The following is a 24,993-nucleotide window of genomic DNA, read 5'->3' as shown; positions in this document are numbered from 1 at the left end:
GTGCTGGGAGGAGAATGAAGGAGAGTTTTTTTGTGGAAGGTGAAAATAATGTAACACATGAAGGAAGAAAAGAGTAGGAATATCACTATATCACTGTTTCCTTTTCAGTCTACAAGACAGTTCTGAAACTGGTGTGGTGACTTGCTCGGCTCTCAAAAGGTGGTACCGTGACATTCTTCGCTCGGGCAGAAGTGACAAAGAATCTGAAAAGCAGCCTTCAAATGACAGTAATACAGCACACCAAGAGTCATTTGCCTCTGCTGACCAGGCATCTTCTAAAATTGTCTTTGTGCTGCTACATGGTTCACGCGATCTCTTGGCAGAGAGGATGGCAGCACGAAAAGGTCACTTTATGCCATCCACTCTTTTGTCATCTCAGCTAGAGATACTGGATGTACCTGGAGAAGACGAGGATAGTTTTACAGTCGATATTCAAGCCAGCATAAGTGGTATCGTAGATACAGTCATCAACAGGCTCAGCCTTGTACATTAACTGAAGCAGGTTTTGTTTTCCAAGACAAAATTTCAGCCTGGGATCAAACCAGACAAAAATTTAACTTTATTAAGATAAAGACTCTGACCAAGAAAATCTGTTGCTTTAATAAATCCAGAGCTTCCGAGCATGAGACTTCAATGACAGACAAATTGTGCTACTCTGCTTTGTCATCTCTGCTTACCACATTTTGCTGCATAACGCCACCCAGTATTTCATCATTGAACTCCTTTTAAGCATTAACCTTGTACTAGCATTTTAAAGTGCAAACTAGTTCAGGCTAATCTAATCAAGTGAAACAGTTTAATCCATCTGCGTGTGTGTGCACACATGAGCGTATGTATTTCATGTAGTAACATAAATCATGCTTCTGTCACACCAAGACAAAATCCTTGTTTCACTTGGCAAATAAATTTTATTGTTTCTTAACTGCATGCAGGCTAAGATCAAGCCTTAGAGACAATGTTAAACAAAACTACTTAGAAATTAGTATTGATTTAACTGCATCTGGACCAGTAAGTCAACCAAGAACCATTGCCATACTCTGGTTTCCTCCTGTTCCCACTTCTCTCATGGTGTATGTAATATCACCTCTAGGAGAAGCACTTTCTTGCCAAACTAACCAACCTGTTTCAAATGTGGAATAGGTTTTGCTGTCAGGAGACTAAATAAAGCAAGATAAAAAGAATACATTTTAAAATGAATGACATTTCTACCATTTATTATTGGTGCAATATCATTAATATTTTGATATTCGTGTAATTGACTGTATATATCCTAAATAACATATAATAAATGGCAGTTTTAGATATGCCAGTATTTACAAAGCAAAATGTCATAATTATATATATATTATATATAACTATCATAAATGTAAACCATAAGTTTGAGTAAGATTCAAGTTTATAGCTGTATACTTTTCTCACTGGTTCTGGCATCAACATTACATCATGAAACTTTACACTTGTAATTTGACACTGAACAATGAGCCATACAGCACTGCATTTGACATGCCCATCATTGTACCCAGTGACTAGCAAGTCATGATCTTGGATATAAATTATGGCATCCATAAATTTTTGGGTTTATTTAAACCTGTGCTAATTATTGTACTAACATGGTGATATTTTGCATATTAGTAATTGAATTTGTAAAGTGCATTTCCTGTGTGGATGTGATCTCAATGCACTGTGTATTGATGTGTCATGACATGCCTGACTGTTATTCTAAAACATTGGTTTTTCAATGTTGCTGATGAGTGCTTTATTGTATTTATAAGTATTACTATTTACATCTGTACTGCAACAAGCCTGGTGAGTGCACCCACTGTAAAAGCATGATGCTGCATCATACACTTACATCATGTTATTATTATATTTATCCAGTGTTGTAATCAAATCTATGCAAATCTATCTTTATACTCTGACCATTTGTTGACCAAAGGATTTTTAAATACAGAGTGTATATTTTATCATGCAGATTCATTTTTAACCTTTCTCACCAAATTAGTGTGACAGGAATGTGGTTTACTAAACCTGAAAAACTCTGCAACCATAATCCAGTATGGCAGGAACTCTGATATCAATGCCCTCATGGTTTGTAGACAATGATCAAAATGTTAAAATAGCAAAACAAAAACAAGAATTTTTCACAAATCTGCTGTCGAAATGTCGGCAACCAAATAAAAGACAGTTATTATTTACATATCACAACTAATGCACTATTTTATGTAAATAACTGCAACAAATACAAACGCCCACATGTGCATATCCACATAAGTACACTTGCACATAGTGTCACATTTAATCCTCTTCACTCCGACACTGGTGCCAACAAATCTCCAGTGATCATTTTGATCCTAGACAAACCAATCGACTTGGTTCCAGGTCTTGTCCACCTCTTTCTTCTGCCTGATGCTGTGTACACATTGGCCTGCTGCTCTTTCTCCTGGTAGTTCCCATGTGAGGGCAGTGTGTGGATGTCTGATCTTGTTTATCTGCAGGATGCGGCCCAGCCACCTCCATCGACTCTGTTTCACCTCCTCTGTGATGTTGATAATGCTTGTGCATCTGCTCGCTTCTCTGTTCACAATCACCCAATCAATGATAAGCAAGAGGAAAGGTGAGATCACATGTCCCTGGAACCTGTTGGTCAGTTCCAAAATTAACGGGGCCTTCACAGATGTATCTTTCATCAGTGTACTTGAATTAAAGAGTAAAAATTGCTGCTCATTGTTCTTCTTTGTCATCTTTAGTTAACTTGCACAGTATAAGGTGGTAGTTGCTACTGACATTTGCCGCCCCCGCCCCCGCCCCCACTCAATATTCATGGACTTCCTCCACTTCTGGTTGATGGCAGTGTGGTCAATTTGGTTACTGGTTCTCCCTCTGGGCAATATTCAAGTCAGCTTGTGTTTGGTCTCATGTTGAAAAATGGTGCTACAAATCACCAGTCCATTTTCTAGACACAGGTTTGCAAACTGCTGCCTGTTGCCATTTCTCTCTGTAATTCCTCCGCATGTTATGCAGGATTCACAGCCTACATTGTCCAGTTCTACCCTTACATTTTAAGTCCCCCACTGCAACAAGAATGCCATGCTGTGGCATTTTGTCTATCTTGTCTTGAATATTGCTGTAGAAAAAGTCTTTTTCCTCCTCTACAGGTTGTTCTGTGGGCAGATAGCACTGTAAAATATGTACACTGGGAGAGGAATCTTGTTCTGAGCTCTAACCAAGATCACAACACCACAAATTTTTGCCTTTAAAAATGCACACTGTATGATCTGTATGTGCACATATAAGATGCACAAAATACAATATGTACCAGAAAGAAAACAATATTCCATTCATGCAAACATTTAAATCATCCACAAATGCATATCAACACAAATATGCTCTCTTTCTCTTTAACCCCATGATAAAGCTAATGGCTGACCATTTAGGTTAGGTTTTTTTTTTTTTTAATCCCCTCATCTTTAAAATTTGTCACTGGGAGAAAACTACCATTTTTTACTAAAATTTTGTTACTAGTAGACAAGAAAACAAACAAGTAGTCATACACAGTGGGTAGCTGCACCAGATGGTGGGAACTGAGTGGCATATGAGGTATCTATTCATTATCAAGGTAAGAAGATTCACAACAAGCTTCTACCGACATTTCAGGATCCAAATTTTTCCATCCATTTCTTGTCAATCAGTTGCCCCTTGAGTTGTACTAGTTGTTGGAGGGCAGTACATAAATAGATGCAGTAACTGACAAGGCCACCATTCAGGCCTGTCTTGAGCAACATTAAGCAGGTCCAGCATGGGACAAGAAGTTCACTCCCCTTTGTAAGCCAATTCTTTTCCTGGCCACCACAGTTTTCACCTCCTTCCAAGGTACTTTGAAGCACAGTCTCCGACAGTGTCATGCTTGGTCACACAGCTAAACCAGCTTACACTGCTTAACTGTTGCAATTAGGAATTCCTAGTGTCTTTCAAGTGTGGTGATCATGTTTTGTACAAAATCAGACACACTGATTATAGGTAATAGTACTGAAGCCACTCTCTGATCTCATATAAAGTAAAACGTTAATATTTTCTCTCTCTCTCAGACCTACTAAGTAAAATCCTCTATAGTCTTGACAACGTCCATGCGCTGTATATGCAGCATGATAGCAGCCAGATCTCGCAGCGTGGCAGTAGGAGCACGGCTGGCCCAGTCCTGCAAAAGGGCATCACATGGGTCTCTTGGTGCACGATACCGCAGAAGTTCCACCTGCCTTGCTGTCATTCCCAGCTCACCTACAAATGGCAAGGAAATTTAAATAAAATTTCATCCTCAGAATTAACCAAGAAAACATTATTTTTTATCAATTTAAATACCTGCCACATTGATAATGAAACGTTATAAGATTCACCATAAACTCTGTGTAAACTTTAATTGGTCTTTTTGTGGAAGTTTGTTGCCACAAAAAGCCCCCAAGCAAACTTGTCATCTTGTTTCCCCTCATACTCTTGCTGGATCAGTTGAGGGGAGCTAAATTCTGAGACAATGTCAACAATAATTTGTACATCTTTACTCTCAGCTTTAAAGGACAGACTGACTTTCTTAAAATCAATTTTCCTGAAACAAACTTTTCTGTTTATTTTTATATTTTTAACTTCTATAACATTTTCTGTAATATATCTTGTCAAAACAAATGCTTCATATGACTAAAATGGATTGAAAGTTAGTAGCAGTCAATCTTCCCCACCGGCAAGTGCAGACCAGTCATTTCCCAAAGCATGAGGAACATCCAAAAGATCACAGATCTGGGCATGAAGAACTTGTGGAATATCACACAGTGGTACTTCAAGGATTGGAAGCCTAGGTCTGACAGCTGCTGGTGTTGTTACTCCTTTTAAAGTACATTCATAGACCTACACCATGAAAAGATTAGAAGTTAGTTAATTTTGAGACAAATCAAGAAACAAGCGTAATTTCTCATAAATCAACATAAAGTATTTGGAACAAATGTTAGAAACAAAGAGGAAAGTTATAGACGAGGCAGGATTTATTGCCTTCAATTTAAAGATTTTTTAATAAAAAGTTGCAAAAAATGTGTATGCTTACCTTCCCCCTACTATACAAAACTCTTCTGCCACAGCACCAAAATTCTTTTTCTTGTGAGACAACAAAGTCTTGGTTTCCCTTGTCACGGGTGTCACATAGGGTGAGAAAATGGAACCCATCCTTGAAAAATAGTAAAAACAGACTAATTCCTAGATTTGCTTGAAGGAGTCACAAAATGATCAAAATTTTCCTTATCTTACTACAGTTTGATTCAGTTTTAACATACCTTAGTACTCAAAACACAACCTACTCTACCAAAAGATATTATTTTTTAGTCATATTCCATATAAGTGAATAAAATCTAAAATGAATTTATCGTATACTGTCAGACTAGCATTTCACATGCGCTTTTATTTGAAATACACTCAAACAAAAAAACTGAAAGGTCATTCTTAATCGAAAAATTACAGACAAGCAGGTGCTCACATGATGCTTACGTAAAAACTTTCGTCTAGCTAGATAAATTATTCCATATTTTTCTCTGGTTAAAGGCCATTCGTAACCAGGCAAAGTGCCGATCGAAGCGTTCAACCTCTGAAGTGTTCTAAAGTCGTTTTACTGGTAAAAGTATTGGCAAACAAGTTTGGATTTTGAATGCCCCAGACGTTCGCCCACTGGTTTCGTAATTGTGACCTTTCCCCCAGAACTTCTAAAACTTGGTCAAACGTTGGTCATTTGCACGGCTAAGAAAGACATTTAAGAAGTAAGCGTGCGAGACAGACGCCACACTCACGTCTGCTTGCTGCACGTTTTGATGCGGCATCGCGCACGGGCAGCTCACTCCTATCCTCAGATGGCAGCGCCGGAAATCTCGCCGCACGATCCCCACCAGCGACTGCCACACGAAACGGACCACTGCTTGTGACGCAGCCTCACGGCCGCTGCCTTCACGACTGGCGGAAGCGGTGGCGGCGACGACGAGCTTCAGCAGACGTCCGTGATAGGAGGTGGTCACCTTGGACGACACCAGCTCCAGTTTGTAGCAGCGGGACCGTCCGAAGGTGAAGGCCGCTCGTGACTTGCAGGCCGTCAGCACGGAGCTGCCCAGTTCGTCCTGCGCGTCGCACACATCCTGTGCCGCGCACACGCTCAGCAGCCGCAGAAAGGCTGGATGCGGCAAGACCGGCAAACCGTCCATCAGGAGCTCCCAGTCCCCAGAACTGGTCTCCCAGTAATGATGCGGATAGGCCAACTTGTCAGGGAGGGCGGCCGGCACCAGGTAGCACTCTTCCTGTTCCTCGTTGTGTTCACAAGGTTCACGGGTCCCCATCCGTTCCCTCCCGCCTTCCAGCTCCCTCGAACGGTGTCTCACCAAGGCCGCCTCGGCTCCCCTCATACCCAGCGGACAGATGAGATTAAGCGTCTGCAACAGGTAGAGGACGGTGTCGCTGTGGGTCTGCAGCTCCTTGGCGTGCTTGTGTAGCACGTGGTCGAAGAGGGCGCGAGAACACACTCCTGTCGTCTGCAGTCTGCTCCAGGCGGTGACCAGCCCTTGCGCCCTGTCCGTCATTTTTGGTACGTCCAGCAGCTTGCTGAGCAGGTCCAGCACGGCGTGGGGACTCAGCACCACGATGGACTGCAGCAGGTTGTTTTCGGGGAAGTACAACACCTCTCCCAGCCTCTGGAACAGCAGCAGCATGGCGTCAAAGTCGTCCTGGTCTTTGATGGCGCACTGGTTAACCTTGCACTGCGCCAGGAGCACGTCAGACTGTTCGAGAACGAGGCCCTGCGCGCGCCTCTCCTCCAGTAGGTGGAAGAAGTAGAAATAGCGCAGCGGGTGCTTGTCCACGTTCATCTCGTTGACGGTCTGAAGCAGACGACTCCTCAGGTACCTGTTACGAAGCACGAGGAGAAAAATGATAGCAGTTGAAATCGCTTGGTTTTTTTTGGTTTTTTTTTTTTATAAGTACATGTACACCTTAACTACGACTATTATTTGGAATGTTTTATTCAATTAACGATTAGGGTTAGAGCTCATGTTGAACTTGTAACCCACTTTGCCGATCAAACCGATATACAAACACCGATGCGCCACCAAACCGCCCACTGCACTTACAGAAAAGGTATCCGCCATACGCGAAAAAACGTAACGAAAAAGAAAGTTTGCGACAAGGGCTACAAGGGATGGGATGTGATTGCTGGTGGGACATTAGAGGAGACGTTTGGTATTGCTATGAGTGTGTGAATGTCTGACCGAGTTTGATCCGAGATTGCTTCGAGAGTGGAGTTTTACTTCTCTAGTCGTTAAACAAGAGAATTGGATCCATATTTTTCTGTTAGTCACTATCTAATAAGAAACAGTCCTTCTCTCTTAGTTTTTTTGTAGAACAGCGAAAAGCCCCATAGCCCTCTACCGCCACCCACCAATGGGAAACTCGAATAAAACCGAATATTGACAAACTTTCAGGACACTTAACAATTTTAATATAATTATGTATTTTACGGAAGAATGAACATTAATTACCACATAATAATATGTCAAAGTAGCCTAAACGGAAGACGGTGGTGGTTCATGGAGCGTGAACTGATCAAGTCTCTCACTTGTCCTTAAAATGTGTCATAGGGAGAGGGAGGGATAAACACTCTACCAAGCTTTTTCCCCTTCCTTACAAACCAAGAACCTATAACGATAGCGTGTAGTATTCCAGCGCTTCTACTCAACCGTGCGCACAGCAGTCAGACGAAATTTGATCTATCTAGACATCATACGAGATACGAAAAGATAATTTTTGGCTCTTTCACCTCCCTCTCTACTAACCCTAACCCAACTCCCCGCCGTGAGCTATTAATCACTGCTATGTTACTCCAAGCTCAACAATAATGGAAAATTTATGCACATACCTTCCCTTCAAGAGGGAGCTCAAGGGGCGTTTACAATTTTTTTTTTAAAAACCCTAGAACACTTCTATCCATTCAATCGGCCTTCCAACGCGCACAGCAAGTTGAATACATAATTAAAATAACAAGAGAAACAAAACTCAAATGATTCTGTCCATCGGATCAGTCTACGCATTCGAACGCGTACAGCAAGTTAAAAAAAAAGAGTGTGTATTTGTGAGGGTGTATATGTGTGTTGGGGGGTACTTTAAAGCGATCGAAAAAAACGTGGTCTGCAGGATCTGAATGTTGAACTGAGGAGAATTCTTACCGAAACTTGTCAGTTGGTGGGAAGTCGGACAGCAAATATAATAATAATACAGTGTGATTGAAAAAATTGCCTGCCAGCATGTATGAGAAGTATCGTTATGTATCTGTTTATTGTAAAGACAAACTGGAAATATAGTTCTAAAAGTTACTTGAAAATAAAAAGTTATAAGAGAGGACTGAAGATAGACAATACAACATTGGAAAAAAGACTGGGCGTCCATGAAATCTGAACTAGAAAAGAGAATCTGTTGTGGTAATCCTGGATGTTTGTGAGAAAACTTCCATACGTCAACACTGCTAGACCAGACAGTTGGGAGATGACATTATTCGGGCATATCTCCTTGAAAAATAAAGCAAACAAGGCACGCACTAACTTTGTAAATGTTTGTACTTGACAAGCTGAGTGTAATCATGCTAACAGAAACTTAAGAGTCAAATTAAAGTACGAACAGTCAAAGTCCTCTTTCTCTCTTTGTTGAGCTTGTCTGTAGCAGGGTTAGATGTGATTCTTCCCCCAGTCTCTCCACAACACCAAACACAACACTGTCGTGGGTTCTAGATGGTTTTAATCCGACGCCAGTCGATATTTCTGGCAGTGGCGAACCTTGATCTCACATACTTTTTTCCCGCAAGCATCAGCACTTTTCCCGCATGCATCAGCAAAACTATTTTCGGCCTCTTCCGGCGACCATCCACCATCGCCGCCCCCTTGTCTACACACTACCATATACACCCCCTCGAGGAGAAATGTTGTCCTCGACATTTAAAACTAGAACCCATATTTTTTCCAAATGTAACGTGCTATAAAAATATATACATCTTAGGCAAACTTATAAACATATATGTACAAATTGTTGCTGTAGCCATGTTGCGTTTATAACAGTGGCCAGACAGCCTTAATGAGCGTGGTCACCACAGTCTCAGGCAGTTTTTCTGATGATAACTTGCTCAGCAGCATTTTCAGTTTGTCACATTTAAAGCTATAATTGTCTAGTGTTTGCTGCTGGCGAAGTATGTAGTCTTCGCTCCTCATCCACGTCGGTTGCTGACGTGGCCTTGTGGACGCTCGCGGGGCGTGGCGTGGTGACGGGGGTGGGGTAACCACCGCACGTGGCGTAGCGCCCTCCTCGTCTCTCCCTCCTTCCTGCACACCCGGCACTTCACTGTCGTTGTCATTAGGCAGTGGAGGAAGGGTGGTGCCTTCTGAATCTGGATCAGGGAGTGGCCTGGGTGGTTCTGCCTCGTTTTCGTCCCTTGCTTGCTGTTCTTGGTCACTGTCATCACTCGCCGGCGGCTGTCCTCTTGATCTGGTGGTGGGCGGCCGGGTATGTACGACCACAGAGCTAGACGTGTCACTGTCGCTCTCATTTTCACCGGCGGATGACTCTGCACTAGATGTGTCGTCCTTTCTGAACTGGCGGCGTGGCTTTCGTTTCCTCCGATAAAGCGAGTAATCCCTCGCATCTTCTGGTTGATGCGCATCCTGTATTAATCCTCCCACTGATAGCAACATGTTGCGGCGGAGAGTCCGTTTTTTCTTTGATCCGTTTGTATGCTCTGTTGCGTCCTTTACACGTGTGAATTTGCCACTATTATTAGTTCCACTGGTTCCAGAATTGTCGGTCTGGACGCTAATCATGTCTCTGCCCACCTGCTGTTTCACTGTCAAATCAGGCGAGATAACCACTGAATTTACAGAGTTTGGTGCCGCTTCCGTCATACCCATGGCACTTTCACACGGAACATTGTTAACTGGTCTGATGGTCGTTGTCTGTAAACCGCGCGCGTACGGCTTGTTGCGATTCATGCGCGGCGCTCTGTTCCGCATCGCTAGGCAGCGAAAGGAACGATGCAGCACTGGTTGTAACTGTGCGTCCTGCTTGTCTTGTGCCTGGTGCATAAGCTGTTCCAGGACATTGGTACCTAGCTGCACCGGAACACTGTCACTATATCTGGTTGCTGGGATGACCAGCAGTAAGCAGGGGAGACTATCAGCCCCGCCCCCTGCCCCCTCCACTCGTATATCCGCTTGGATGTATCCTAAGTACGGGAGCAGTCGGCCATCCGCACACTCAATACGTAGCACTTCTTGAAGCGGACGGACGGCCAGGTGTGCCAGCTTCCGGCGATGGAATGTCTCCGTCACCGTTGATACAGTGGCACCTGTATCCAGCAGCGCTGCCGTGGCCACACCTTCGATGCAGACATCTACACATGTGCTGGGTCCTATCAATGTTTTCTCGCCAGCGGTACCGTGTGCCGGCGGACGCTGGTCAACCCGTTGCCCCTTTCTGCAGGTCAGCCTGTAGTTTAGGGGCTTGCGCAGATGGTCAATGCGCATGCGACACCCCACCTTGATGTGGCCCTTGCCGCCACACCTGAAACATGTAGGCCCGTCGTCCTCGTAGCTGGAGCGTGGTGGCCGCTGGTCTAGCGCCTTGCCAGCCGCAGGGTCGTTGCGTGGTCCTTGTTGCAGTTGGCGCCGCAACGACTGCACCTCGGCCGACAGCTTCCTCACCTCTGCACTCCAGTCTTCGGCGTGGGTGGCTTGTGCAGCGTTGACTGCCGCTTGCTTTCCAGCGCCTGTCTTTGGTGCTGGTCCCTCGGCCTCCTGCTCGGCCTGCCTTAAGCTGCGAAATAGAGCGTCCACGTCTGTCTCTATTTCGAACTTGTAGGCAGTTCGGTCTTTTAGGGGTTGCCGTAGTCCTCCCCACAGTCTGCAGCGCAGCGTCTCGCTGTATGCGCGTCTATCAGACGCGCACTCAGGGCTTGTGTCAGGATGTCTTCTATGCGACACCGCCACTGCGTGACATTCTCCCCGGCCTGCTGGCGCGCAGTGTAGAAGGACCCGAGTAGGTCTTGGTCACACACCACGAGATCAAAAATACTGTCAAATTTCTGCAACAGCTCGTTCAATGTCGCGTGCGGGCCCAGACGCATAGCCACTCTGGCCGCCTCTCCTCTCAAAGAACGGCGGACAGCCTCCAACACAACAGCGTCTGTATACCGCCCCCGCAAACACATCAGTTCATACTTCCACAGGTCCAGCGCTGTGTCGTTCTTGCCCCCGGAGAATGGCGGCAATCGCGGTGTCTGTGGTCCGCTGGCATTCAGCGGGGCAGCCTCCACTCCATCCCTTGTCGCAGCGTACCCTGTCGCCCATTGGCGCAGGTCGGCAGAGGTGTCTGCTGTTGGCTTCACTTCCAAATTCCTGAAGGCCTCCAACACTCGCTTCTCCTCTTCTGTTAGTTCCATTGTCTCTGGCGGCACTTAAGCTGACTTGAGATGTTCAGTTTCGCCCAGTGTCCCACATTGGGCGCCAAAAATGTAACAGGGTTAGATGTGATTCTTCCCCCAGTCTCTCCACAACACCAAACACAACACTGTCGTGGGTTCTAGATGGTTTTAATCCGACGCCAGTCGATATTTCTGGCAGTGGCGAACCTTGATCTCACATACTTTTTTCCCGCAAGCATCAGCACTTTTCCCGCATGCATCAGCAAAACTATTTTCGGCCTCTTCCGGCGACCATCCACCATCGCCGCCCCCTTGTCTACACACTACCATATGTCTGTGCTCAGTCACCCGAGACAGCCCGCTTCCTCATAAACTTTCTCCTCCCAACAAAATTTTTCCCGTCAGCAAAGTCTCTCTTATGCACACTCTTCCCCCTTCGCCACGAAAGCTCCCCCAAAACTCTTTCTCTTCCAAAGTTACATCAAATGCTATTCCGTTATTAATATTCTATTACCCTCTAATCCATACATGATACCGAGTAGTAGGCTTTCACTTGCTCGTCCATTCACTCACACAGGTTACTACCCGGCTGCATGTCTTACCTGTAGTCATGGTCGTGCTTGTCGCGGATGGAGTTCTCCACTGGAAACAGCGGCGTGTCGTTGTCCGTCCACACCAGCATGTTGTGGAAGTGGCGTGGCAACTCTTTCCTCAGGCGGAGCCCAATGCCGCCCACGAGGTTCATGCCGGCCTGGGCCAACTCTAGGTCATCGCGGTGAGTGCCCACGAGCATGACCCTAGTGTCCGGGAAGCCGGTGTGCAGGTAGATAGACTGCAACCAGCCGATGACCTGGCGCAGTACGTAGTCGAAGTCTCTTTTGGCCTCCACCAGGGAGAAGACAAGCATGTAGATGCATTGGCCGGCCATGTAGACATGGTGTGCGGAGTAATACAACGGATGGCCGGCAAAGTCTCGGACTACGATGCGAGGCGTGGGTCGCGTCCACTCCGAGGTCAGCACGCTGCTCGGCTGCTGCACGCCGATGGAGGAGGAAGCCTCTGTCGGTCGTGCTTGCCGCGACGCGGGGAAGTTCATCTTTCCGGGGCTGGTGGTGGTAGATGCTGGTCTCGACGGCTTGCCCGACGGAACCAGAAGTTCGTTGACCGCCACTAGAGCTATGGCAACCGCTAGGTGGAAGAGTGCGAGGCTGGAGGGTGACGTGACCAGAGACCACCCGAAAAGCCAGGTGATGAGCAAGCCTGGGAGAAGCCCCAGGCAGTGACGAAGCATGTGGCGGCCGCTCACTGAGCTGGTTACTTGTTTGGTCACGTGGTTCAGGCGGGGAAAGAGAATGGACTGCCCGCAGCCCAGGAACACTCCGTGGGACACGCCTGTGGCCATCCCACACAGGAAGACGTAGGAGAGGAAGGGAGGAAGCGTTGCCAGGGCGACACCTACCACGGGTACGATTACCAGCCGCGAGCAGCGGTACTGGGTACAGCCCAGTCCCAGCAGGGAGCTGACGACCATCATGTGAAGCTGTGGCAACAAGAAGGGGCTCCCTTGCAGGAAGTAGTCCGTTTGAGGCTGGCGGGACGCGCAGAAGACACACTCCAAGCCCAGTCCCAGCGACATTCCAAACACAGCGGCCACCATGGCTTCCATCGACCCATACCACAGCACACCAAGGGTGAAGGTTGCGACAATGCCGTTCTCTTCTACTACGTCCTCAAACCAGTCACCCGTCCGCCAGCGAATCATCGACTCGCACAGGACGATGAAGTGGTATATGCCGACGGCGATGCCGAAGCCGTCCCTGGCGCCAAAGACGAACCCGCAGGCCAGGCAAGTGCCCACGGAGGTCAGGCCAAATACCGGCCAGTTGCTGAGCGCCGGTGAGGAGGCGGCGTTGAAGAAGAAGAGGAGGGCGACGTAGGTGATGACGGCGATCTTGGTCATGGTCAGCACGGAGTTGATAATGCGGCGCGCCGGTGGGATGCGGTGCCGCTGGCGCTCCAGGCGCTCCCGGATGTGACGTCCCAACATCTCGGAGAACTCACTCTGGTTGGCTGTCCTCAGCTCTAAGGAATGCCACTCGCTCGACTCCGACGATCCCGTGTCCAGTGCCTTTACAGAACATAGGGATGCCGTGTAAATACTCTCTCTCTTCTTGCTTGCCTTCCCTATTCCCCTCTCTGAACCTTAGCCTTGTTCTCTTTTCGACTTTCCTTTGGTCTTCTCAACCAAAATTTTGTTCTCTCTCGGTTTTCTTTGTGCTACCCCTGCCTTTATTCTAAATCCGTTAACCTAGATAACCAACGATTGCTGAAATTTATGCCGAGGTTGTAACCCACATATAATGCTGATCAAACGGATAGCCTATGCCTCGTATGCCGCTATGCAAACTGATCACGGACGAGTAACACCTGATGCCAACAAACCCGCTTATAATAGAACAGAGGATATCAGCTTGACCTACCTAAAATTAAATTCCAGATACGATATAACTTTTGGCTCAGGTAGTTAGTTCTTCGCTTCATCTCTACTTCATTCTGTCCGCCAGTCATTCAGGTCAAGTACAGGGATATCAACTAGACATTCACACAACTGTCGGTCAGTGTAATCATGTTAGCTCGCCCAAGTTCCCAGCCACAGAAAACCCTGCGCTCACCTGGGTGTCCACGAGGTCTCTCTCCAGCCCCACGGTGCTGGGCTCGTGGGGGTCAAATGGCTCGCCGGACAACAGACGGCGCAGGCTGGTCTTACCCTGGCGCTCGCGTCCAACCAGGCTGACCACTACACGGCGAGCTTGAGAAGTGTCCAGCCGCATGGCATCCTGCTCTGCCCTCTGACCCTGCGGCCCGGTGATGAATCCGATGCCTGGCGTAATTCGGAGCTCGTAGATGGACGCGCTGATTTCCATGGAGACAGTCTCCGATGGTTTTACAGCTGAGTAGCAGTTAACTAATGCTCCTTTTAATAAATTTTATAGTTCTTCACGTCTATAAATCTCTAATGTTTCAAAGGAACAACAAAAAGACAAATACCGCAGTCACTCCAAACAGGTTCTCGCTAGAATACAAAGCTCACTTCCCCTCAACAAGGAGGTTAATTAGTATAATTAACTATCATCATGACTGAACATGATAAGACATTCTTACATTCATTCGATCCCAAGGCGAGTCATGAGAAAATTACGCGTCAGTTTCCATTCCTGGATCTCCGCGTTGAAAGAATGTGTCACATGCAATGGCTTATTTTACAATTCATACCCTTAAAAGGAAGAAGACAAATGTCCATCGTTGACATAGTTCTTTGCAGTAAACATCAGCAAGCTTCTTGATCACTTGTCAACAAAGGTAAAATAAATATTATATGGACAAGGTTGTTTTTTAACAAAATAAAACAAAAGAGGAGTATAGAAATAATACAACGAAGAGTCTACTGAAAACTTTCATAACAACTGTCCTTTCTAATCGAAATTCGAAATAATGCTCATTATCGTATTGCTTACGATTTCACCTCTCCCGTTATGGTCCCATGTCGGTCGTTTTCCTACCAGCTAGTGCAGGAAATAATAACTCACGTGCGGCTCTCGAGCTTTCGCGCTACTCACATAGGTCACATGCAGTGCTTTTCGTTCTTACTTCTATGGTCGAGAGCAGCTTTCCTTTTGACGTCCGGAAACCGCCAATGTTCGGCATCTGTGATTCAGAATGATGCAAAGACCACGAAGTCGTTTGTCATGCACTCACAATCACATCTTTATTTCAAGAACTTCTCGTCCACCAAAAACAAAGGACTAGCTCAACCGCGCACGTGGCTCACTCAGTGTGCAGTTGACAAAGAGAAAGTGTGTTTCCGCTATACAGTTGTTGTCCTGTCCATGTTTAAGTAAGCGAAGCTGTGAGGTTAAACCTCGAAGTCAACTGAACACGTTGCTTGGGACAGTCTTCTCTCGGCAAGGAAGTGACGATTGAGGCAAACATCAAATCACATTCACGTGGAAAGGTCAGCTTTGAAAGTTTGGTTGGTTGTGGTGGTGGTGGCGGCGGGTGGTGGAGGAGGAATACAAAGATATCGCCGCTTCTACTGTTGTTCTTTTCTGACTCACTGAGTATAGTTAAAGTTGACAGTCGTGCAGTTCCGGGGTTAACAACGTTCTTAGGCACATTGTTCTCTGCTGATAGCTTCAAGTCCTAGGCTCTTGAGCTCATTGCTTGTTAAACAACGGCACCAAACTTTCTCCCGCGGAGGTCACACCCACCTGAACTCTACATCCATTTGGAGGGGTCGTTGGAGATGCTCACATCTCACTTCGAAACATTCCAGCGATTTTTGGTTGTCGGCGCAGAAGAGGAGAGCTGAAAACAAATAAACAATGAGTTCACTGAACTGTTTGTGACGTAGTCAAAGCATGCGTGGCGGATAGCTAGCCTCCGATCGCTCAGGATCAAACTGCATCTGACATCTGTTAAGAGAATCAATATAGGTCACAATAATATCTATAGTTAATGACTCAGTGGAAAAATACAACCGACTACCCCATCCTTCAATCAGCCCTGATATGGTTTAAAATTCTACAATGCATAGAATCAATTAATTCATATTTTAAGGCACTTAATAACTCCTCCATGCAAGTGACTGTCTCCCACCTTAACCTTGTTGACATGATTTTGAAGAATTCAACAACTCACTAAGGGCTCATTTTCAGTCTGCTGCAATGTCATCTCGCTCACATTGCTCTTTGCACATGTTTTATCAGTTTCCTTAAATGCAGGATAATGAAAGTGTGTTTTAAGTGACATATATCACAATGTCTTTATACACTGACAGCTTGAAGTCTCCTGATTAACGTTCTTAAATCTAATTAATTACTGTTTCACAAATAAAGAAACACCCACATTGTATCTGGTATTCTCTTAAACGGACATGAATACCACATCCTCATTGTACAATACCTCAAAAAGGAACCCGGAAACGCATTCTCAGAAAACTAAAATCAGGAATGTCAAATTTGTGTAGTGTAAGCTGAATAGACAACAAAACAATGAATATGCCGAAAATAATTGCTTTATTCCTCGAACACTGATAAGATAGCTGTTCTCAACTAACAGGACATAAACAATTTTGCAGATGTCAATGGCTCATTTCGTAAACATGCCAAACGTTTTATGCAGCTACCACTTAAACATTGATAAGGTTATACTGTTTACTGTATGTCATAATAATAATTAAAAGAGTTGTTAAAATAATTAAAGACTGTAACAAATGTTCTCATTTATATTATACTACCCGTTATTAGTTTTATGACATTAATGAAGTGCTACATTTTACATTCCTTTTGAAGTGAGATACATGTAATTTTGTAAATTTGATGGTCACAACAAGATACGACCACAGTTGTCATTTTAATAATAGGACTAGAGTTGGTGCAAGTTGCCAACCGAGAACTATTTAAAAACAAGTTGACAAGATCGTTTGCAAACGTAGCACATCGTTGATTCTGCTTCATTGCAGTTATCCTCCATCGCAAAAACATGTCTAGACAAGCTACTGTGCACTCTTGTTGATAATGAAATTAAGACCAGATTAATTTTTTACTATTAAAACAAACTTGTCAGAACCTCAGCTGGAAACACTGAGCAACATAAGACGGGAAGAGACCTCCAGGAAGGTCACGACCTTCATTTGCATACCACATGATACGCAATGTGAAGCAGTGAAGCAGGTAGTGACTACACCCTCCCTACTCTATAGGTAGTGATTAGACGACGAAGTCATAGTCGCCACAAGTAAATATGAGTTCGATGCTACTATGAGGTATTGGTATCCTCTTTGTTACTATATGTAACTCCTACAGTCAAGTAGCAGCTCCTTGACGTCAGTATGTACACAGATGACATCATCGTTTATATTTGTGCAAGTCCTGCTAACAACGCTCACAAACTGATTTTCTGACCTACTTTACAGCTAATAATTAAGGACACGCCTCCAGACTGGGAGTGGGTGGGGTATGACGGTGAGGAAGGTTCTCTAGCATAAGTATGCTCCACAAGGAACGATAGTGAATGTTGATGTGAAGTCACTCCCGGAAGCTAGATATTTTTAGTAACTTAGACACGACCTCAACGGATTCGATCCGGATGGACACAAGAATCTTGTCCTTTCTTTTGCACTTCCCTGTAGCTTTGGGAAATATTGAGAACGAATGAGAGGACAAAGGTCACAGTCACTGTCATTGTTTCGTTCCACTGAAGTGGTGAAGTGGGTAGACTTGTAATGCGATGAGTGGTCGATATCATCATCGCCATTAAAAAAAAAATCATCGTTGTTCTCATAAGTGTACAGCACTGATTAGAGGGGTTATTTATTTATACAAAGCTGTTGTCATCTGTCGTTTGATATATTTGACGTTGACACGTGCATTCTTCTCTCCATAAACAAGCGCTTAGTAACACCTTTCTTCATTCTTGTATTCCCCTTGAATATATAGAAACCAATACTACCTTTGAAAATTGTATTTATCTAGGGTTTATTGCCACACTTTTAGTATCTTGCGTAATTGGCGGGATCTCTCTCCCTTACAAGTTTTGTTTTCACGTGCCACTTTATTTATTGTGGTTTGACAGCACTGCCTTCTTTATTTGTGTCTTTGTACTTTTCTTGAAGCTTACTTTGTGACAGACCGTCGCGTTTCAAATGAATTTTTTGTTTTACACTGATCCCAACAGCTGTGAGTGGCTGATATCATTGTTACTTTGACCACGTGCGGATTTCAATGTAAATCGAGACATAAGCACTTGGATGGCAGGGAGAGAAAGAGAGCGAGAAATCATGCATCGCTAGCTTCTCACAAACACCAGGCAGCAGTATATGGAGTGTTGCCCTTTGGAAACTGTATGAAACTTCAAGGGTGTCAAAGATCGCGCTGCTCCAGCTCCCCAGAGCGAAAAGCGACCTGGAAAGGAGTGGGGTCAGGGGTCGAGCAGTCGAACGAAAAAATGAGAATGACATTGTGCGATTGAGTGCGTATCCGATTGGAAGAAAGTGTCGTCTGTTGTGAGTGAAAAGAAAGCGTGGTCTGTGGAATAGTAGTTCGCACAAGTGCCATCTACGTGGGTTGCATATGCGTGTCCTTTCGTTGAATTAGTGCTTTTTGTCACAGAACAAGTAGTTCTGTATGTGCGTGTAAAGTTTATTAAAGAAGTAAATATGTATTACTGAGGGAGTTGCTATTTCTAAAAGGAGTTAGTCAAAGTAGAAGGAAAACAACCTGGACACTCAAGAAAAAAGTAGCACTCACTAAAACTTTCACCAAAGGTTGTGAGTTCATCTTCCATATAAAAAGTCAGTAACTTTCAGCTACTGCTAGAAGCAGAACTTTATTGACTTATCGAAGATTCCATGCAATGGTGTAGGCTGCAGACCACGTGTGTTGTCGGCATTCACATTCTTCTCAGCATGAGTAGCTACATTACCGTGACCCCTCCTCTCGAGACCAGCTTCCATCATCATCATTATTTCTGTTTTTATTTTTTATAACACGTTTTGATCTTATCTTTGTGGGGTGAAGCGCTGTATAAATAAACTTGTTTATCATTCCTACTATGCGACATCCTATACTACTATACGATCACAGTGTGGCAAATCGCACACAACATACTTTTTATCAAGTCGGAGCTTCCAGGTTTAAGATTCAAACAGAGATGACAAACGGTTATGCGGAAGCCCTCTCAGGGTATGAGCAAGGAACAGACATCAGCAGCTCTGCCCAATTTGAAGTCACATATCGCTCTTATCGGGATATGACTGTTCTTTCGAGACGGACCGCCTACACGACTACAACACAATCGTTTTTCACATCCATGACATCCATGATTTTATCAGATTCGGTGTCCATGTGCAATATAAATATCTGGCAAATATGCTTCCTCATCACGAATCTGAGGTCTGGAGAACCAGCCATTGGCCTGCTGTACCCATCGAGACATTGACATAATGTGGAAATCTCTAGTTTCAGTTTCTCAAGTCTTGGAGGACAGTGCTTAGATCACTCATCAGCCATGTTTGTTTGTTTATATGTTTATTTGTTGACAAATTCCTTCCCATTTCCCAAAGCGTTTTCGTTGAGAACGTTGTGGAACTATAGAATATATACTTCGTTGAAATTTTAACTTTTTCGGCACTGCAGACCATACAGTTTTTCCATTTCCTGATTTACAAAGCATGTACATTCTTGCTGCATGTCCTGCATTTTGCATATATATGCCTCAATATCGTCGTCAGATCAGGGAGTTGTATGCAAGTCCGCGGTCTGATAATACACAAATATATATATACGTACACATTGGCACCATATACCAGCCCTACAGGCAAGCTCATGACTCTATACAAACAACAACAACTGTAATCAAGGCAAATGCTCCTATCTGCATAACTGTTCCTGTTCTAGAACTGACCGCACATGTGCGAACTACTTTTCAGTGTTCAAGGTAGTCTACAGAATTCCTCTTTGAAAAACTGTGAGTTATAAACCAAAGAAAGAGAAGCAGTGCAAATCCATCAGCATAATGCTTTCCATTCAACTTCATCATTCTTCATGCGTTGCAGATCAGACTGCTTGCTATTTTGTATTGGTCTGCTACTTTATAAAGTGTCGAAACACTGCCATATTATTCTGGAGAAAATTATATCACAAAAGACATATTTCTATTTCTTTCTTGAGAGAGTACCAAATCAACTCATCGCAATACATGCTCATGTAACCCAAAATGGCAAACGCAGCATCTTTTCGCATATGAAGATATGTACATGTTACAATAGTTCTACAGGTCGAAGTTCAGACTAGACAACTTTTTTTTAGGGGGGGGGGGGCACCCCTCTCCCCAGGGAGGGGAAACGAAGAATTCCATTCCTACAAGACCTTGCTGCTTTATTTACGAAAGCCTGAGAAAACTGATCAGGGGTGACGATGCAAATAAGGCGACACGAGTAGACAGTTCGCACCTGGGACATGCTACCCCCAGACGTAATGTTCAACTTGGTAAGGTCGTCTTAATGCCTGCAGGTGTAAAACCATGATTTACGTACGGCGAGTGCAAAACTGCCGTCACGCGCGAGTGAATGTCTACTGTCTCCTGGTCCAATTTTCCCTGCTGGCGCAAAGGACGAATTCAACTGTCATAAAACCTCGTGACAACTGGCAAGATGCACCGCTGTTTTTCTATTATTATTATTAACCCTGAAAGAAGGAACATGCATTTTTTCGACAATGAAACAGTGGGTTAGATTATAATGTATTTCCCTCGTGGGCGCATCGCACTTTGATGAATTTGTGGGTTTTACTGCTAGGGGGGGCGGGATAAGGTGGAGGACAAGTTAGTCTTGTTTATTTGGATGTTTTTGCTCAGTTGTTAGTCATTTCAAATAAGCTAGTTAAGAATCAGAATATCTTTGCAAGGACAACAGGAATAAAATTTGTCCTCCCTTCACCTGTCGCTGCCTATACAGCACACATACAAAATCCTAGAATTTAAAAAAAAAACCTATTAACGGCCAACGAAATAAAACAAATAGTAAAATATAGGCGTGTCTGTAAATTGTCTCTCATGCTACAGAAGTGTGTGAAATACTAAAGCTCGAAAAGGCCAGTTGACGAAGGCCGAACTTTCTCTACAGTCTACACAGTGGCGAGAAGAGTTCACTCACATCTTGACTACTTCGACTGCCAAGTGAGGTCAAACACTCCACACCATCCCCACAAAAAGTGATGTCACATTCCTGATTATTCTTCCTAAAAGTAGCAACTGAAAGAACTATGTTCTGTGATTTCAGATGTGACTTTGACGTTTTTAACCGGGCATATGTCAAACGTTTGACCAAAGTTGGTAAAATTGTGTGGCAAGATTACAGGAAACCACAAACTTGTATTGCTGGACTGCTGGCAGACGATTTTTTTTCCAGACTTTTTTTTTTTTTTTACTTAAACGAGGCATGCGTTGGTCTTGGCAGACAGACCGGTCTTGCACGTTAGAATGTATAGGTACTCTGAATGTCAGCCCTCTTGTCATCCTCTAGATACATTCAACTGTCCAGAACTATGTAACACAGAGCCAAGACGAGCTTTTCGCTAGAAATAAAATTCTTAGAATACGGGGAAGAATTCGGAACCTAGTGCTGGTGCAATATTATGTCTGCTGAAGAATTTCACACAGAAATCTTTCATTTGTTCTTTGTGTCCTTCTTCTGCCTGTACGCTGTCCAAATTGGGGACAGTTTGATAGCTATGGAATTTTCTCACTGACGCGCCAAGGGCATGTGCAAGTTAGGAGATAAATCTGTTACAGATTTTTCAAATGGTAGGGAGGGGATGGACTGTCTAAGCGTAAACCTGTAAAAGATATCTTTTGTACTTTTGTACGCGATTCCAGAGTCGTTTCTTTTTTTTACTCAATCTTTACAGGTCTACACTCAGTGGTATGTTGGAGTTGGAAAACCGACCCACGTCGAGACGCTATCAACTTGAATTATGTGAAAGGCTGAGCAGCACCAAACACGAGAGTATTTTCTAAAAAATACTGCACTCATCACCAACTCCAGAGCTAATTAGGGCACTGAAGCTGATTGTAAGACGCAGAGCACAAATTCAAGACTGAACAATTTTCAAAAAACACAACCTACAACAATCTGACGTGTTGTAAGTTGATAATATCTAATGTAAGACAGTTTACAGATGAATTTAGCAGATTTTGACTGGCGACAGTCCAGCTTCATCGAGGGGGAAAAAAATCTGGTGCTATTTGCTTACCATTGTTAGCTTTCTCTGTCACTTTGAACCTGTTCATGTCACGCCGACACAAAGGGTAGGCTGCGACGTAAATCGTGCCGAGATGTCGTCAGGTAGCTTCAGTTAGTTTTTCATGGGCAAAAAGGTTGTTTTTAAAAAGTCGTTCCCTGACCGCATTTAGATCGTTTACACGCCGGTAGAAACAAATTTAAAACAGGATATTGTGCAAGAAAGTCTCCCAGCAAGGACAGAAACCATTGTTCAGTCTGCAAAGTAGGGGGTAGTTGGGGGGGGGGGGGAAGTCATTAAGTAGGCATTCTTCACCTGCTAACTGTTGTGGGCTTGATCCGGCCATAGTCTTCAAGCTTACATTATTGCTATGTTTGTGGCTGCATCTTGCCACCGAGTACGAGGATCACGAGATCGCATAGCACACCCAGGGCCATGGCTAAATACCGATGTATCTTCGGTCTGTGGGTTTGACTGTGTACTTTTATATCCCACAAAGTGTCTACTAATACCCTATTAAAACTCTATTGTTGTTGACAATACCTAGCGACTAGTTATTGCAACGCATCGCTGAAAGTTAATGCTTCTTCTTCCACAGGTCACAGACAACTTTTGTTGCTTTTTTTTTTTTTTTTGAGCCGTTGAAAACTTGTATGACTTCGGTTGAGTTAACCTGGCCTATGTACAATCCACGCTTCACAAAGCTTTCAAAGAAAAATACAGTGTGGCTTTGTCACCTGCCAATGAACCATTGCTGAAAGATACTTTTAATACGCGACTTATGTGTGTTTGCATCAGGAGCATTCACTTGGACCCACACTCAGCAGTTTCTCTACCACTAAAACTAAAACTATCTCAAAGGTGATTTAAGTGACACTTCAAAATAAATGAAAGAAAAATGACAGAAATGGGGTCAGGAGGGACGGAGAATGGAACAAATGTGAAAGGAATGTTACGAATCAAAAAGGAAGGGGGGGAGGGGAGGGACTGGACTCACTAAAGAATTTCCTATCGTCCTGTGTGCATAACATTCTGCCTGCATCATGCTGGGTCGCCGAGACGGACACTTGCACCAGAAAGATAAATAAGAATCAGGTCAGTTTGGTACTGTGACCTCGCTGGTTGTTGAAGGGAAGGGCGGCGGCTGGGGGAGGGAGCTGGAAGGAAGTCTAGATCGAGAAAGATAGTCAAATATACACCCGACCGCAAGACTTTCTCTCTCCCCTCTAAGGAGCTCGATTTAGTTAAGTGCAATACTAAATCCCCAAATCTTGCCAATAGCACTGCTTTGCTAACGGTGTACACGCTGTTGAGTATCTCCGTCTTGGAAATAATCATTTCCCGTGAAATGAACCAAGGAATTGGAAAAATAATTTTCCCCTCTAGCTAGCATTTAAGACTGAGCTGCATCAAAAAGGCCACATAAAGCAGACGAGGCAACACTCGTTTTCTTTTTTTATTTAAATAAACATGGTCAGCACACACAATTGATATCTCTACCGCATGTCCCGACATTTCACCCGGGGACGACATGCGCAAATGCGACGTTGAAGTGTTTTCTTGCAATTCTTCAAGTGGGAGGGTCAATAGCTCTCAGCCTACGAGTAAACATGCATATGGGCATCATGATGTTTACGGATGTGTGTTGTGCACAGGTCACATTTCCACTGCACGTCCAACAACTGAACGGCCGGAGCCTTCGCCAGTAATTCATCATCAGCGGCTGGCAAAGCACCTTCATTAATTCATGACCTACGTCCGTGGATTTTCTTCACAATAAAAGGCATTCAGTCAAAATGACTGAGGATGTTCCTGTTGTGAAGCTTGTACCGCACTCTAGACGTGTCGCAGGTAAGAAGCCGAAACACCATACCTGTAATTTGACATGGGGTTTGAGGTCACGTTTACTCCCACGTCTCCTGGGTTTTCTCCGCAGCAGATTTTCACCCGTGGTTACCCTCTCTGCAATTTTTCTTTCTTATTTCTTTTGAATTCTTTTTGTTTCATTTTTAAATTCACTGAAAATGCTATAGTAATCTAAGGACACGGAAAGAACAGACGAGCAACAGCTGTCGAAGTGATGTCGAGTAAGGAATGCTGGTCTGTCGCTGACTGGACACAGTTCAGTAAACACGTGGGTCGACACTCGTGACGAGGATGCACGACGCATGCATCCCCTAGACACACATCCTCCATGCGAATGATGTCACATCTCTCTCATCTCTCTCACACACACACACTGATCTCTCTTTGCTTGCTAGCTTTAGCTGAATGGGCGCGAGCGTTGTGGAATGTGAAGGACTTGAGCAGCTGATTGAAAGATTCGGTAAAGAACTGCAGTCTGCATGAATGTTATACATTCAATTCAAAATTGGATGAAAAGTGTAGGATATGTCGTACGCTGATATTCTGCATCTTTTTCTTCAGAGGAAGTTTTCGATTGCAATTAGATTACATCTTTGACCACTCTCTTGTTTCAAGTTACAGTCGGTTAGTGTAAGACAAGCGTGAATCAAAAACACGTACACAAGCAAGAATAAGTTTGAAGTACTTACAATTTTCAGTGCGTTTCCACTCCTGTCTCTCAACGATGAAGGAAAGAGAAGAAAATCACAAATGTGTCGCAAGCACAGTCGCAGGACTGGACGGCTCGTAGTGTTTACGGCCAGGAGGCACGTGTGTGAAGTGGCAAACGTGATCGTCTGCTTCTGATCACAGCGCGGG

At 44.4% G+C, this 24,993-nt stretch overlaps 3 protein-coding genes across 5 annotated transcripts in view; 1 reads left to right on the top strand and 2 right to left on the bottom strand.

Moving 5' to 3' along the window:
- Positions 1–1,964, top strand: part of LOC112553925 (probable gluconokinase) — a 6,684-nt gene extending 4,720 nt beyond the window's left edge. For both annotated transcript variants that reach the window (XM_025221416.1, XM_025221417.1), the window contains one exon: positions 109–1,964. In XM_025221416.1, the coding sequence (XP_025077201.1) occupies positions 109–493 (385 nt within the window). In that variant the 3' untranslated portion in view covers positions 494–1,964. The remainder of the gene's footprint in view (positions 1–108) is intronic.
- Positions 889–24,993, bottom strand: LOC112553924. 2 transcript variants are annotated; one of them, XM_025221415.1, is made up of 8 exons: positions 24,825–24,993; positions 14,986–15,835; positions 14,143–14,817; positions 12,073–13,598; positions 5,820–6,918; positions 5,087–5,206; positions 4,728–4,893; positions 889–4,275 (listed from the first exon to the last, which is right to left on the bottom strand). In XM_025221415.1, the coding sequence occupies exons 3-8, from the start codon at positions 14,392–14,394 to the stop codon at positions 4,091–4,093; spliced, it is 3,348 nt and encodes a 1,115-aa protein (XP_025077200.1). In that variant the 5' UTR covers positions 14,395–14,817; positions 14,986–15,835; positions 24,825–24,993; the 3' UTR covers positions 889–4,090. The 2 variants fall into 2 exon arrangements, with proteins under 2 accessions (XP_025077200.1, XP_025077199.1); XM_025221414.1 differs by having other exon boundaries at positions 14,143–15,835.
- LOC112553927 lies at positions 9,913–12,046 on the bottom strand. The gene has a single exon (XM_025221418.1). It carries the CDS (start codon positions 11,486–11,488, stop codon positions 10,922–10,924), a length of 567 nt encoding a protein of 188 aa, XP_025077203.1. The 5' UTR covers positions 11,489–12,046; the 3' UTR covers positions 9,913–10,921.

Source organism: Pomacea canaliculata, linkage group LG13 (assembly GCF_003073045.1).
Source record: "Pomacea canaliculata isolate SZHN2017 linkage group LG13, ASM307304v1, whole genome shotgun sequence".
Lineage (NCBI taxonomy): Eukaryota > Metazoa > Mollusca > Gastropoda > Architaenioglossa > Ampullariidae > Pomacea > Pomacea canaliculata.
This window is presented reverse-complemented; position numbering and strand designations above follow the sequence as displayed.